General features: G+C 42.4%; 2 protein-coding genes across 3 annotated transcripts; one reads left to right on the top strand and one right to left on the bottom strand.

Annotated features, from left to right (window-relative positions):
- Positions 1 to 2,313: 2,313 nt before the first annotated feature.
- Positions 2,314 to 10,500, top strand: LOC100282683 (SCO1 protein). Of its 2 annotated transcripts, XR_004855961.1 has the most exons (9): positions 2,317 to 2,553; positions 6,590 to 6,719; positions 7,192 to 7,267; positions 7,881 to 8,093; positions 8,604 to 8,693; positions 8,775 to 8,907; positions 8,977 to 9,105; positions 9,629 to 9,995; positions 10,140 to 10,500. XR_004855961.1 is itself a non-coding variant. In NM_001155590.2 (8 exons), exons 1-7 carry the CDS (start codon positions 2,471 to 2,473, stop codon positions 9,095 to 9,097), a joined length of 846 nt encoding a protein of 281 aa, NP_001149062.2. In that variant the 5' UTR covers positions 2,314 to 2,470; the 3' UTR covers positions 9,098 to 9,105; positions 9,629 to 10,049. The 2 variants fall into 2 exon arrangements, 1 of the variants encoding a protein (NP_001149062.2); NM_001155590.2 differs by lacking the exon at positions 10,140 to 10,500 and having other exon boundaries at positions 2,314 to 2,553; positions 9,629 to 10,049.
- A 2,236-nt stretch (positions 10,501 to 12,736) lies between these two features.
- LOC100384489 (uncharacterized) lies at positions 12,737 to 14,096 on the bottom strand. The gene has a single exon (NM_001177017.1). It carries the CDS (start codon positions 14,000 to 14,002, stop codon positions 12,902 to 12,904), a length of 1,101 nt encoding a protein of 366 aa, NP_001170488.1. The 5' UTR covers positions 14,003 to 14,096; the 3' UTR covers positions 12,737 to 12,901.
- Positions 14,097 to 15,324: the final 1,228 nt, after the last annotated feature.

Below are 15,324 nucleotides of genomic sequence, written 5' to 3'. Positions count from 1 at the left end.
CAAACTCATGTTCTTAATTGCAAATCTTTGTTGAAACAAACCATACAAATGTCTTCATTTTTTGTGCTTAATGGCAAATGGGAGAAATTATTAGGCTAAAGCAAATGGACTGCACCATTTGAGTTTTTTTTTCAAAATATTAATTTGGTATTTCAAAAACTTCTAAAAACCCTCTTGAAAGCTAAGAAAAGACATCATTTATGCCAAAAAGGGAGAGAAAGATTTTGTGAAAATGGGAGAAAATTTCAGTATTGTGAAATGCTTGCAAAATCTTTCAAAAAAGAATTAAAAAACTTTGCAAAACAAAAATAAAGTGGTTGCACATGTGATCCAAAATTTTAAATATCATTACTATCACATACTCTGTCAAGTATCAAACAATTTCGATTCATATCATAAAAACATTTGAGAATTAGCAGACTACTTACAATTTTCAAGTTTCATATTTGCTTCGGTTGTGTTGTCATCAATCATAAAAAGGGAAGATTGAAAGGGAATTGTGCCTTAAATCTATTTCATAATTATTTTGGTGTTTGATGACCATCACAACCATGTGGACTAACTAGTTCACTAAAGTACATGATCACAGATCCATAAGATAACAAACATGGTTGAAAGATTGACAAAGAAAATCTAGTCTGGACGGACCGTCTGACACAACTTGCGGACCATCCGCAATACAAAGATCAAAAAATGGACAAGCTGTGCTGAATCAAGCTCTTGTACTACAAACTGTCTGGATTCAAGTCAAGTACCATCCGAACCCATGTGCGGACCGTCCGGCTATAATTCATGGACCGTTCGCTTGTTCAAATCTGGTGCAACGTGAATGTGACAAGTTGACGAAATGATTTTTAGATCAAGTCGTGGCCCGTCCGATACCAGAGGACGGACCGTCCGCGTGACGTTAATAAGGCTAGATAGCCTTGATATGTCAGTTATACCTGTTAAACTGTAAGGTCTAGCCGTTGAAGAAATAGTTGTAGAAATGATTAGCTTACCATAAAAATATCACCATAACTAGACCATAAAAATTATAGGGAAATTATATATCTAAAGCTATAGCAAAATAGTTGTACTAAAACATACCATAACATATGTTCACCATATAAATCTACTCACGTGGAGTTTAACGAAATTAGGTTTTCTATTTTATGTTTTATGTGATTTAGGTTCTGATTGAGAGAGCTTCAATTCAAGAATTTAAAATTTATTTCAATTTATTTTATTCAAACAGGTTTAGCTCCATGAACTCTAGCTTCAAAAAAACTGAAACCAAGGACCAATTTCATGAAATTTTCGAAGTTCCTTAAAGAGTGCTTCAAAAACATTGTTTTTATACCTTCTCATAAAATTATACAAAAATTACCCACCATGTCATTGATTACATGACCTAACAATTAATGTCTCTTTGTCCACCCGCATAAATTAATTATATTACAGAAGTTGGGAGTCTATGTGCAATCGAAACACTCTTAAATTCCGCCTTACCAATATGTTGAAACTGTTTCATGGTAAAGCTGAAAAACCGAAGCTATACTTTTTGAAGTGAAGTCCTCTCAAAAAGAGTCTTACTATAATTTTTAAAGGTTCAGTCAAAATGAAAAATAGAGAAAAACCACGGGAGAAAAATAGCTAGAGAGGTTATGTGTTTTTTAAAGTAATGAGTTAGAGCAACTCCAGTAGTTCTCCAAAAGATTCTCTTAATCAATAATTTAGGTAGCTAAACTAAAAACTCCTCTCTAACAACTCTCTAAATGAATTTACTAAATTTAGCTATTTCTCATCTAACCTCATTCTTTCCCTATATTTAGCAACCATTTACCAACTCTCTACACAAAAGTCTGGCGGTAATTTTTGTATTTTGGTGCCTTTTCCACTTTATAGTAAAGATATATTAACATAGTTCATGTATCGAACGTCGGTGATGTACAACATGGCAGATAGTCAGCTAGAGATTAAACAATTATCAATGTGAAGCCGCACGTGCACATGTCGGAAGTAAAGATATATTAACATAGTTCAATACAATCTGTCATTGTTGATGGTCCCACTTAAACCGGTGATATGCTAAATTTTAATATATTTAGAAAGTAATATATAGAGGACTGTCGGAAGAGATGAGTTTTTTTATTTTCTATATTATTTGAGGACTGGCTAAATCTAGGATTTAGGTAGTAAAATTATATATAACTACTGTAGTTGCTCTTATGTCCGATTTTGCAGATGAGCTAACCGATTTAGCAGATGAGCTAACTTTTGCAGTAGTCTCCGGCTTCTTTTCTTGGGTTACAAGACGACGAGGCTTCCTTTCTTGGACCCGAGGTAAGACCGCCCATAGAATTTTCATTTCGCCGCATTATTTTTTCCCCTTCTCACTCCCTGCTTCGGTCCTTCGCCTTCCTCATGTCCCCGACTCTCCGATACTAGTCGAGTAGTCCGGTACATCCCACCGCCTCGCACCGCGGCCATGTTGACACCGCGCGTCCTCAAGGCTTCGCTGCTCCGCTGCTTGCGCGCTACCGCCGAGCTGCCTCCGTTGCGGCGACCCCGGTACGCTTCTTCTCTCCTCTCCTCTCGGTTTTGGCGCGCGTGCTGCTGTTGTGCGACTGTGTGTGCGCGACAGGTGTTCGCGCTAACGCCGCAGCTGGCCGCATCCTACGGCGGTGACATCATCGGTTGCTGCAAGTGTTGTTTTGGTAATTAGGTTGGTAGGTTTGGCCGTTTGGATGGTTTGGAGTCGGGATTTGAGATTCGTCTCCGTTGGAGCGTCCCATGGAGCTGAGTGGGGAGGATTCCGGGAGGGACGTGTTTTTTTTGTTTCATGGAAGTCAGTTGAGTCAGCGTGGAAGTTGATATGAGTAACTCTAGTGTGTGTATGTACCTTGCGCATTTGATTCACAAGTTGCTATCTGGGACATTTTGCTGGATGTGCTACTCTGGGCGCAATATCGTTGTGGTGTGCCAACTGCAATTATATGCTAGCCTGAGATCTGCTAGTAATGTCATTAAGTGATGTGTTCAACGACAAAACCAGTGTTTGATGGCTGGGTTCCGTTATCATCATGCTGTGGCTGCTGGTTTTGCTTGTAGTAGGGCTCTAGGATCTGATGCTCATAATGTTTCACATTCCTTGTTGTAGATGTCATACTTGTTGTATTGTTGCATGTAGCTTTGTTGATGTCTCCTGCCTCCTGCTACACCATTTTGAAATTACACCATACATGGGAACCATACCTTTGACGTTTTACTTGTAGTTTGATTTGATGAATGCTGTTATGGTCGTTAGAGGGCCCATGATTGCCTTCCTAGATAATCTCAACTAATCTCCTAAATAATCTTAACTAATCTTCTAATCTTATCTCTAACTATCCTTATCTTATCCCCCTTAGAGGGCTCATGATTGCTGCTGTTGCAGCCCCTCCGTGGGCCTCCTTAGGCCCTGACACTACATCCCTCCTGGACAAGCAGCTTGTCCTCGAGCTGCAACATGATGGGGTCTCAAAGACCGAGTCTACTTGACCCAAAACCAGACACCTAGAAGACAAGCCTTTTACATCTCGGCTTATCTTATTATTCCGAATCTGATTTTTTTGACCCCATGAGATAAGGCGGACACCCTCCGTGCATTGGACTTGCACGTGTGCAGCCACCTGGATCCCATGGACGCCATCTGGATGAAAGGGGAGCACATGGATGGGCACCTGGAATAGGTCACAACAATAACCAGCGGAGGCGCCCTCGTGGCAGCCGGTAGCAGAATGTGGTGGCGCTAAACAGTGCGCCCTTGCCGATGACGAGGGGGGTGCTTTCCCTACCGCCGCTGCCGTAGAGTTGAAGTTCGTCGCCCGCGAGACACGTACCATGCTCGCACTTGGAGATAGCGGCCCGGTGCCGCTGCTGATGGCCGTCCGACAGGGCGAGGTCACGCCCCCATGTGTCGAGGTCAACTGTCACCAAGACTGCCTCGAGCATTCGTCGACGCATCTCCCGCACTCTCAGTCGTGCAAGGAAGCCATGAGCAGCAGCTTGTATGCCCACAACCGCCGACGTTTGGAGCCGTGTGGACAACGCCAGCTGGTGCTGCTCATGTTGCATTGCTGCCTTGATTTGCAACAGCCTTTGCTCAACCTTCTGGAGCGTGACTTGCATCTTTGCGAGATCAGCCCTTATGTTGGTCCACAAGTCCCCCATCGATGGAGCTGGTGATTGCTGAGTCGTGGCTACCCCTAGTGGCGTCGCCCATGGGGATGGAGACGCCGTCAACAAAGATGATGTGACGAAATTTGGCGTTGTTCCTAGGGATGGGCACGCCGGCGTCCAGGATGTGGTGACAAAATTGGCAGGCGATGGTGCTCATGGAGATAGGGACGCCGGTTGCCAGGATGGTGTGACGAAGGTGGCATGTGGCGCAGCCCATGGAGATGGGGACGTCGGTTGCCAGGACGACGTGATGAAGGTGAAATGCAGCGCAGTTCATGGAGATGGGGACGCCGGTTGCCAGGATGATGCCGCGAAATTGGCAGCAGAAGCCATGGGATCAGATCGAAACCCAAGCTAGCCGATACCAGATGTTATGGTCGTTAGATCGGTGAGGGATTGGAGAGGGGTATCGATTGGCATGAACGTCGCTGGGGGCCTCTGCCCACGGCCGAGCAAGAGGAGGGTTTCTCCCTTTTAATTCTTGACTCCTTTATTTCTCATCCATTGATTACATAAATAGATCGGCTTACCTCCCCTGTCTAGCTAGAGATCCTTATCTCCTTAAAACTCTCCTAAAAACTCTCAACAAACTAACTGATAACCTTCCTAGATAATCTCAACTGATCTCCTAAATAATCTCAACTAATCTTCTAATCTTATCTCTAACTATCCTTATCTAATCGCCCTTAGAGGGCTCATGATTGCTGCTGTCGCAGCCCCTCCGTGGGCCTCCTTAGGCCCTGACAAATGATATATGCCTTTTTGTATCCTCTACTCTCATCATGCTGTGTTGTTGGGAGCTATGGAAGCATCGACATGGCGTGGTGTTTCGAGCTAGGATTCCAGATCACAACCGCCTCATTGCTGTTTGCTGCGAGACGATAGAAATATGGTGTTGCTGTCTACCTAGACATAATTCTGCCTTGTTCTTCCTTCTGCTGTAACACCTTGACTATGTAAACTTCTGCCCCCTCACCATATAAACCTATGAAACAACTTTGCAATCGGGCGTTCGGCCCTCCACCCTCCGGGCTTGACCGGCATCAGACGCTCTCCAACGTTTCACTCTCCCCCTCCCCCTGCGTCGGCTCCTCTGTGCACGACACTTCCCTCCGCTCGTCCAACGGGGCCCCTCGCGCGCACCCTTGTGAGCTTGAGCTCGCCTGCGCACCCTTCGGACGAGGGAGTTTGTGGGGGATAGATATCCCCCGGGTCCTCATAACACATATTGGATCCATGGGCTGTTAGAAGGCCTTAGTGGACCGGACGACTGGTTTCGTGGGCTGGCCGGCTAACTTAGACCCAGAGACGGCGCAAGACTTGAAGTCCAAGGCATCATGGCAATCCTTTTCGATAAGGACGGCACGAAGCTCTGCGTCGCACACAAATCAGAACGGATTTCCGAGCATGCAAGATGGGTGATCAGGAAGAATGCCAATCTATAATCCTGAACTCGTCGTCTATATATGGCGGATTGGCTACCCCTACAAAAGATAGAGCACCTCTCGTAGCCTGAGAGAGCATTCTCATCTCTTAGATACTTTGTAACCTTGAACCTTGAGAAAGATCATCTCCAAAGCACACCAGAAGTAGGGTATTGTGTAATCCAGCAGCCCGAACCTATATAAACCCTCGTGTTCCGTCGTGTTAAGCACAAACCATTGAGCTGCAGTCGATCTCGTCGACCACAAAAGGCACTACACGACATACCAGTGTGTTGCTAGTACCAAACACCGACAGAGTTCTAATCTCCCCCTTTTGTTAATTAGCACTTTTAATTCTAATTCTTTTTAAGTTTAATTACCTGATAACAAGGTATATTACGGTACTATAAATATTGTATATTTTTTAAAATCCAAAAACTAATGTATACAAGTTAAATAACTTAGTTAAAGTGTATAGGGGGAATGGTTGGAGAGGAGGTGAAATAGGGGGAAGGGAGAGGTTTTTAAATATGAATAGAAATAGAAAGTACGAATATGGAGAAGATTTGAGATGGGGAACCGTTGGAACCGGATCATGTGCGGTTCTCCGGGAAACCCGGTCGTTGACCTCATCTCGCTTTCCTTCTCCCCACCCTCTTTCTGCCCCCCTCACTCTCTATATATCTGTATATCTATATATGTGTGTGTGCGTGCGTGCGCGCACTGCATGGGCGTGTGCATGCGCGCGCGTGTGTGACTGTGTGGATAGATAACCCCCTTCTAGATAGGCGCTACTGTTAAACTTTGATTTAATGCTATGAGTTGGTACTAAAAATATGACATAAACGTCTGAGGCTATTGAATTTTTCCATCTGTTTTGCCACTACCCCTAGCTTGTCCATGCAGCCACGCTTGTGCTTGTGTTACAGAGTTCTGATAATTCTGTTATTTCGGTTCTGTAGGATCCTACCTGTGCGGGTTTACCATTCCAGAGGCTATTCTAGTGGGGGAAGCTCCAAGTATGATAGGCCAATGAGACAGTTTTCCGAACAGAATGAGTCAACCTCTCAGCCATTAATATATTACATTGCTGTATGCTGTCTCTAAAGACTGCTTGTCTGATTTCTCTTATTATATTTAAGTTACGATGCTATCTAGAGTCTTGTCTAATGTCAAATAATCATTAATCAGCAAGAGATTCTTTGATGCTTATGCCTTTGGACACATTACGGTTATTTCTTTGGACATGTTCACAATATTTTGCCTAATTGAATCTTAGCACCATTCTACACTCACTTTTCTGAGTAAAGCCATAGTGAAAGGGACTCTATTTGAGTTGGTTAGGTGGTCTAAATACCACTCCTTAGGTCCTGAGTTTGACTTCCTGTGAGAGCAAATTTTAGGCTGGTGTTAACAAAATCCTATTGTTTGTCCCACATCAAAGCAAAGGTCTAAGATCTGGCCTCAATCGTGGTTGTTCTCACATGGGCTCAAGTTTTTTTGAGTAAAGTCATAATAGCATTTTAAGTAACACCGTTCTTTTGTAAATATGTTGGTTTTGCAGCCATCTGCTCTGCTTGCTTTTGCTGGGATAGCCACATTTGTTCATTACAATGATGAGAGGCGTGCAGTTCCCTTCGGTAAGAGTTCTCTATCACTGCAGCTTTATGTTGTTTTTTGGGTTACACATTTCAATGGTATTCATTCTTTGTTTCAGTTTTCACTCCCTCCATCCAAATTATAAGTCATTCCGGCCTTTTCTAGATACATAGCTTTCATTATAATCCAGACAGTCTATATCTAGATGTATAGCATGAACAAATGTACCTAGAAAAGTCAAAATGACTTATAATTTGGAACCTATGGAGTACTTGCTAACTTGTATAGATTAAATAGTAATAATAGTTCAGCTGGATGAAATGCCATATCGTGGTATGCAGATTCAATTTATGTATGCTTGGACGTCTCGTGGAACTTGATGATGTAGTTTGCTCTCGTGATAAGTTTGTTATCACACTGTGTCAATGTTAATTATGGTGTACATGACATCTTGGAGTTACCATTCCTGCTTTTTGCAAATTGCTGGTACAATTTTAATTTTTTTATTAGAGAAAAAGAATAGAAACTGCATGAAAACAAGTCTTAGTGGCGAATAGTACCTCATCTCAAACAAGTGGTTTAAATTGATACTTTAGTTTTCTAATAGTTGTATTCTCTGTTGCTGTTTTGCGTTTCATATCATGGTATTTTCAGCTAAAGTACCAGGACAGACCAATGTTCCCAAAAGATGTACTACCAATAGACCTGCAATAGGAGGGCCATTTAAGCTGTATGATACAGAAAACAGTGAGGTGACTGAATCAAAGCTTCGGGGAAAGTGGAATCTGATGTACTTTGGCTATACATCATGCCCAGATGTGGGTCCAGCTGAAGTTCAGAAGATAGCTGATGTTGTTAAACTGTTAGGTACATTGCTATTTCACCCTTCTTTCTCAGGAATACATATTTCATGGCACACTATGTATTAAATTTGTTCACTATCCTGTGTATTTTACCTTTACTCATTTTGTGATTAGCAGCTTATGTAGTTACATGAATATGACCTTCTGTATGTTGTCTGTGCATGTGCATGTTTAGTTTATCATATTCAGTTTGAAGGTTAAAAACTCATTTTATACAGAAACTGGCTTATGTCCCCCGTTTATTCACTTGCTCTGCAACCTTTCATAGCTGTTTCCAAATATATATATTATCTTTTGCTTAAAAGTGACTTGTAATGGTGTTTTCACTATTATGCTAGTGCACTTACTGTCTTGACTTCTGTCAGTCAGTGTCAAATCTGTGACCAGCTACTTCAGAAAATTTACAGTAGACTATAATTGGCTTGCAATGAATAAGTTTCTGATTCATCCATGTGCATTATTAATTTACGGTCTTCATAATTGCTTATGGTGCTTGATTTGTTTTTTTTACTAGAGTCAAAGTACGATATCAATATTACACCACTCTTTGTCACAATTGATCCACAACGTGATTCACCTGCTCAGCTTAAGGCATACCTTACTGGTAAGGTATTCTGCTACTGGGTTCAGAAATCGAGATTTTAGGCTATGCTGCAACTGATGATTCACCTCATTTTAACTGCAGAGTTTGACCCAAGAATAGTAGGACTAACAGGTCCCATCAGTGCAGTAAGACAGATAGCTCAGGAGTACCGTGTTTTCTTTAAAAGAGTAGAGGAAGTTGGTCAGGACTATCTTATAGAAAGCTCTCACAATATGTAAGTGCATATTGTGCACATTGCCAATGTTGATTTACGTTTCCAGACATTGACCATCTGAAGTTACAGGTACTTGCTAGATCCATGCTTGGAGACAGTAAGGTGCTTTGGAAGTGAGTACGAGGCATCAGACCTTGCTGAGGCTATAACAACAGAGGTTCAGAAAGCATCTGCCTCATCAACAAATTAGTCTAGCGGGTATTGGCACTTGGTGTACTATCTAATTTTTTGTTGATTGCACTTTGTGATACAAAAGCAAAGCTATGCATGTTTATAAATTTGCAAGCCTTTTTCCTACCTGAAAGTAAAACAATAGCTGCATTGTTAATATTTGGCCTTATGTTCCAACCTTTTATCTTATTAGAAACTTTTTGAAGTGGAAATGGTATTTCCTCTGATAGCGAGTTATTAATATGAAACCCACATGATTGTACCGTTCTAGTAACAAATTCTTCGTGTTATCTGCCTACCATATATATATATTTCAATCCACAGTTCATCTCTTCATCTTACAGACCTGAAAAGCAATCTGTTCTTATTGTTGCGTTCTTTTGATTAATGGTTTAATCCTGAATTCCTGATCACAATTCAAACACGCTGAATTTCCAAGCTATTTCTTGTCTTGTATTGATTTCAGTATATCCTGCACATCAAGTTATATTATGTAAATGTCTTTTTATGTCGTATAAGCCAACACAAGTTTACTACAATTTTTTTCCAGTATGGCAGCATCAGCAGTTTTCCAATCTTGCCGTGAAGCACCTCCTCGCCTGTTGCATAGCCCTCACAGAAGGGCGTGACTCACAGTGGGCTGGCCATTCAGCTCTGCCTGCAACCAACCGATTCAAGTTCTCCTATTCTCGCTCTTGTTGTGTCAGATCTGAGCTTAACTGTACAGAATGGTCTTCTTGCGACGAAGTCTCCTGGCAGTTCCAGATCACTTACAATTCTGCGAGATGAGAATGATCTTACAATTTCCAGCAAACATTAACCTGCTGCATTGGATGAGGCATATGACCTACAGACTTACCAGGTTGTTAGCACAGATTCATGAACCTGCTTTGCTCTCTCCTCTGGATGCTGAACAGGTAAACGATTGTGAGGCGTGACAGCGCTGTCCATGTTATGTCGGTAGTAGATCTATATCGTCGCTTTTGATTCGTGTCCGAACTCGCTTTTCCATGGGACGCACGGAATGCCACCTCGCTTTCGGCTTTCCCCTTTGCTTGCAGGTAGTACTCGATACGTGCTTTTTGTCTACCCGCCGGCACGACAGCAGCCACCTGCTGCCATTATGCCTGCCCGAGGCCGAGGGCCTCGCCATCCTCATTTCATATTCGCGGTTGTGTTTGTTCTAGGGCCTAGCTAGGTGTTGACATCGTGTGAGAGCCTCCTTTTGCCACTGGAGTGAGTAGAGTTAAGCCTGTTGTGCAGTAGTAGTGGACCAGTGTTAGCTGTAGCACCTTTTGTTTTATTTTATAGTCCCGTGTGCTCGTGCGTTTGGTGTAAGCTGACGCCTGCAATTTAGGCTTAGCCGGCGTGATCTTATGATGATTTTTGCCTTGTTAAATGTTGATGGCCTGCTTACTGTGACGCTGGTGGCCACCTGTTGTACGTTGGGGTTAAACTATGGTTTGCATTGCCTTGGAACCCGATGAGTAGATTCTTGAGTCTTGACGCTGCAACCTGCAGGCCTGCGACATAAAACAATCTATTCTTCGTTGCCAAGCTGTAGGGATGGAAAATGGAATAGATTCGAATTATGTGATGTCCGCAAAACTTCTAATTTAGATATCCATATTCATATCTATTTAGACCATATTCTAAACCTCTAGAGCTAATTGTTAGTTAGATAATAAGTTGTTAGCTAGTTTTAGTGCTACCTATTGGTTCTAGAGGTTTGGAACGGATCTTAATATGAATACTAAATGAATATTTTTCATATTCATTTTGAGTGTTTTCTGCGTCTGATTCTAAATCTGTATTTGAACGATAGTATTCGTATCCACAAAGAAAACAAAATATCATGAACCTATTTAAAAGTTCTCTTCGTAAAGAGTGGCAAAATATTTAATTTTATTATTACTAATGACGTGTCTATTAATATTTTTTAGTATTAATTTAAAATTATTAATGGCACATAAAGATTAACTAATTTTAGTATTTTTATGAAGTTTAAACTTATTTTATTTGTTGGTATAAATTATTTTAACACTTTAGCTTATTTATTTATTGGAGTACATTATTTTATACAATTTATAGTTTCATGATAATTATTTATACACATATGATATTGATTTATTAATTGAAATATCTTATTATTAAATAATTATTGACAGCCATGTTATTTTTATGAGATATTCTTGTCTATGTTTTACAAAAAAAAAACTCTAGCCTCTATTTGTGTAATGGTTTTACGATTTTGAGAATATTAATAAAACATAATGACTATTTGTTCTCTAATATTTTTATTTGAATTTCTTCGATTGACCTATTATTTTATTAAATATTATATATTGTAATTTAGTTTACTTCGACATTAGCAATTATTTGATGTGTACCTTCATTTAGTTACTTTGATTAATGATGAACTTGGTAGTAATTTTTTTATATATGTTAAATTTAACGATATACACTTTGATTTGAGTATCTATCTGAATAGAAATCCTAATTTGAGACATCCATTTTGTATCCATATTCATATATATATATATATATATATATATATATATATATATATATATATATATATATATATATATATATATATATATATATATATATATATATGTGTGTGTGTGTGTGTGTGTTTGTATTCATAGTCAAATTACAAAATGATAAAAAGTGAGATCCAGATTTATTTCATGTGAATATGATCTGTTTCCATCTCAGGCCACACGCTGACACACTTAGCATGTAGCCAGCATATCGTGCATATGATCATGGAAAATATTGTTTTGCACTGCGTCTGCAATGTTTATAGATTGGAGTTTTATGGTGTATTTAGTTTAGCTTTTGGCTTTAACTTTTGCCTCCTAAAAGCCAAAAGCCAAACCAAAGGGCTGGATCCACGAAACAGTTTTTTTTTTAAAATCCGACTTTCTCGGAGTGCAAAATTGAAAGCACAACTGAACTTGTTTTTAATGGCTTTCAGATAAAACTGTGAAAACATATATCGAAGAACTTTTAACAATTTTTAGTGGTTTCCACCAAATAATTTTTAGTTTTTTAAAAGCTCACAGCCCACAACAGCTTTTTTCACAGCACACAACAGCTTTTTTCACAGCCACAGCTCAACCAAACAGACCCTTAAATAGGAGGTTGGATATGCAAGGTTGTTGAAGACGGCCTTACATTAGTGGCATCAGTTTCTACTCTCTGGTTGAAAATATACTTCTCTATCCAAAAATAAATGTTCTTATGGTATTTATATAGATCAAATTTTCTGAAATTTGGTTAGATTTATAATATATATTAGCAACATTTATATCTCTAAATAAGTTTATTATAAAAATTGATTCATTGGTCTATTTAATCATATTAGATACTAAGTATATACTATAAACATTAATATTATATATATAATCAAAATTAAAGAACGATATTTATTTTGGGTTGGAGTACACTTTAGCTATGATTTAGATAGTTTTTTAGACTCATGGCATCTCATCTACTTTGAAAGAGTATATTTGAGCAGAGCGTCTGTTATCACTCCTATTTCAAAAGGAAAAGAAAATTCTCGGCAGGTAGCACGGTCGGGAGTCGGGACTCCAAACTTTTATGTTTTGAACAAAAAAACTTGCGTGATTTCACGAGGATCTTGCGGACGAATGCAAAGATTAAAACTCAAACATTTACGAAACATGAGTTTATATATGTTCCAGCACAGAAATTAGTGAAGCGATCTGTACAAGGCAGCACGATGGGTTCCGCCTCCACGTCATCCTCGTCGGCGTCGCGCATGCGGCGCATGTTGGCGCCTTGGCGTTGGCGGTCACCTCTTCCAGCTCCGGCTCCTCGCGATCGGGTCCCGGCCACCGACGACCCACGTCTCCTTGGCGATGTCCAGTGACAGCTTCATGAAGCCGGGCGCTGTGCACGTGAACGCCAGCTCCTCCTTGTCCTCCTCTGTTTCAGCGTCTCCCGGCACGCCGCCCGCGGCCCCTTTCCCTTGTTCGACCACGCCAGCCAACTGCTCACACGTCCTCCTTCTGGACATGGACAGCCCAGTCGCCGGCGCCGAGCGGCAGCGCATGAGCAGCAGCGCGTTCGGCGGCGGCGCGGACGTCGGCCCGTTCGTGCCCTCGTCCGTCTCCTTTCCCACCTGCCGCTCGACGTCTTCTCCCTGACCGAATTCCTCGTCGTACCTGGTTTCGTCTTGCTCCAGGGGCTCCTGGTCGCCTTCGAGCACCATGAGCCACTTGTAGAATACGCTGGCCGCGGCGCTCCCTCCGGCTCCGCGCTCACTTCCACGCCCCGCCGCGTCGTTGCCATTGCCGTTGCCGTCGGAGTCAACGGAGGAGTCCACGGCCGCGGCATGGAGGGAACCAAAGCAGCGTGCCTTGGACCGTAGGCTCCGGAGCGCGCCGCCTACGAACGGCAGCGCGTGCCGCCTGATCCCGAGGTTCTCGAGCCAGCCCGCCTTCTTCCTGCGGCCGTGAAGCCGCTCGATCTCCTCCATCACGGTGAGCCAGCTCCTGGCGCCGCCGGCGCCGTCGCTACTGTGCTTCGCCGCTGCCGTCGAGGCCGGCTTCACCTTCTTGGGCCGGCTGACCTTGATCTGGCCAGCGCACGTGACCTTGGGCGACTGCGGCTCCTCTTCTTCCTCCGCCCTCTGCTTCGCCTTGGACCCCCGGAACATCGGGCTACTCCCGCCGCGCACTCTCGCACCACCTGCAGCAGCGCTGGCGCCCGGCAGCTGGAGCTGGAGCTGGCGCCGGCGCGCGGCGGCTGCCTTGTCCATGGTGGCCCGAGACGGACTGCAGATGGGCTTGGGCATCAGCGCCAGGTGCTGCCGAGCGGCGAAGCAGACCAGGAGGTCCGTAGGGGCTGTGCCTCCCTTCCCACCTCCTCTCACTGACACCGCCTTCTTCATGCTGGCGATGGGTGCACTGTAGCAGGCCTGGAAATATAGAGCTTGCAGGAGCAGAAGCGGCGGCGGCTTGCTTTAGCAAGAAAGGGAGGGAGGGTCGAGGGTGAGGAGAAGCAGGCGCGCTGACAGGCAGCTTTGCGCTCGCTTTTGTTGGGTGCTACCTGCCCCGTGCTCGGCAGCTCGTACAGTTGTACGGCAGGCAGGCAGGCGGCCACTCTGTCAGCTTGAGGAGGCTCTTGCTTTTGCCATCGACGCATCGTTTTCGATTGCCGCTTTCTCGGTTTGATGTGCCCTCAGTGGAGTTCTCTCTGCCTGCAGCATTTAGGACGGCATACATTTCCTCGAGGGAGCGACAGACAAAGAGGTTGTCTCTCCTGGTGTCTTCCATAGTTTTATGATGTCATCTTTCATTGCGTTGCAAAATTGGACCATCTCAATTCCGAACAGAACAGGAGGGAACCATTTTTGATTTTTTTTTTTGAAGTTATTTGAGTTAGAAATTATTTTTAACTCTACTAGCAATCGTGCTCCTGCGTTAGAAACGGAATGTATAATTATTTACATCCTCATGTCAATGACAACTATTACAATATGCGTGTGTTACAACGACACACAATCATATTATTTAGTACCCATATAAAATAAATTTAATATTAAACTGAACGTATAGTCCACATATCAAATATTTAAACGATAAAAACAAATATCATACTTTATCTTAGCCAAAAGACGGAGAAATGTATGCGTTGAAAAGGAACCGATTTTTTTTATATGGCACTTGGTGGCTTGTCCTACATGAGCCAGCGAGGTGATACTGTGTAGGAGCGCCGCGCTACGTGTGTCATCCTATCGTGTTGGTATTGGATGGTTTCTCAAGAACCATCTACAGTATAATGGTTCATTGTTAGACGAAAAGCGGAGAAAAAGAATAGATCTACACGCTTCATAAGTCACGCACGAAACTGGTGGTTTAACACAGTAGGAGGGCTATTTGCTTTTATTAGATTTAGTTGAGCTTGCGCTAATCTTAAACAAATATAAATGAGTAAAATGCATTTCTAATCTTTAAACTTGTCGGCATGTGTCATTTTGGTCTATAAACTTTTAAAATATGAGCCTTAATCGCTGTTAGGTTATTTGTTAGGTACAAAATGATTCGCAACAAACACGGTAGCAGGTCTTTTCTTCTTCTTGCTCCGTCCATGTTGGTATGGCCCACATGTCATTTGCTTTGCATTGTTGCACCGTCTCTATTCGACTCTGTTCTTCTGCTAGCCGTCGGCTCTGTCCTCCACCATGGTGGTATGATTTTCAGTCATGTTGCC

This window comes from Zea mays, chromosome 2, assembly GCF_902167145.1.
Source record: "Zea mays cultivar B73 chromosome 2, Zm-B73-REFERENCE-NAM-5.0, whole genome shotgun sequence".
Lineage (NCBI taxonomy): Eukaryota > Viridiplantae > Streptophyta > Magnoliopsida > Poales > Poaceae > Zea > Zea mays.
The sequence above is the reverse complement of the archived record's forward strand: the minus strand, read 5'-3'. Positions and strand labels throughout refer to the sequence as shown.

Coding starts and splice junctions, on each gene's coding strand:
- LOC100282683 (NM_001155590.2), top strand. CDS start 2,471: ATGTTGACACCGCGCGTCCTCAAGGCTTCGCTGCTCCGCTGCTTGCGC. Junction 6,720..7,191: donor CATTAATATATTACATTGCT/GTATGCTGTCTC, acceptor TTGGTTTTGCAG/CCATCTGCTCTGCTTGCTTT. Junction 7,268..7,880: donor GAGGCGTGCAGTTCCCTTCG/GTAAGAGTTCTC, acceptor TGGTATTTTCAG/CTAAAGTACCAGGACAGACC.
- LOC100384489 (NM_001177017.1), bottom strand. CDS start 14,002: ATGAAGAAGGCGGTGTCAGTGAGAGGAGGTGGGAAGGGAGGCACAGCC.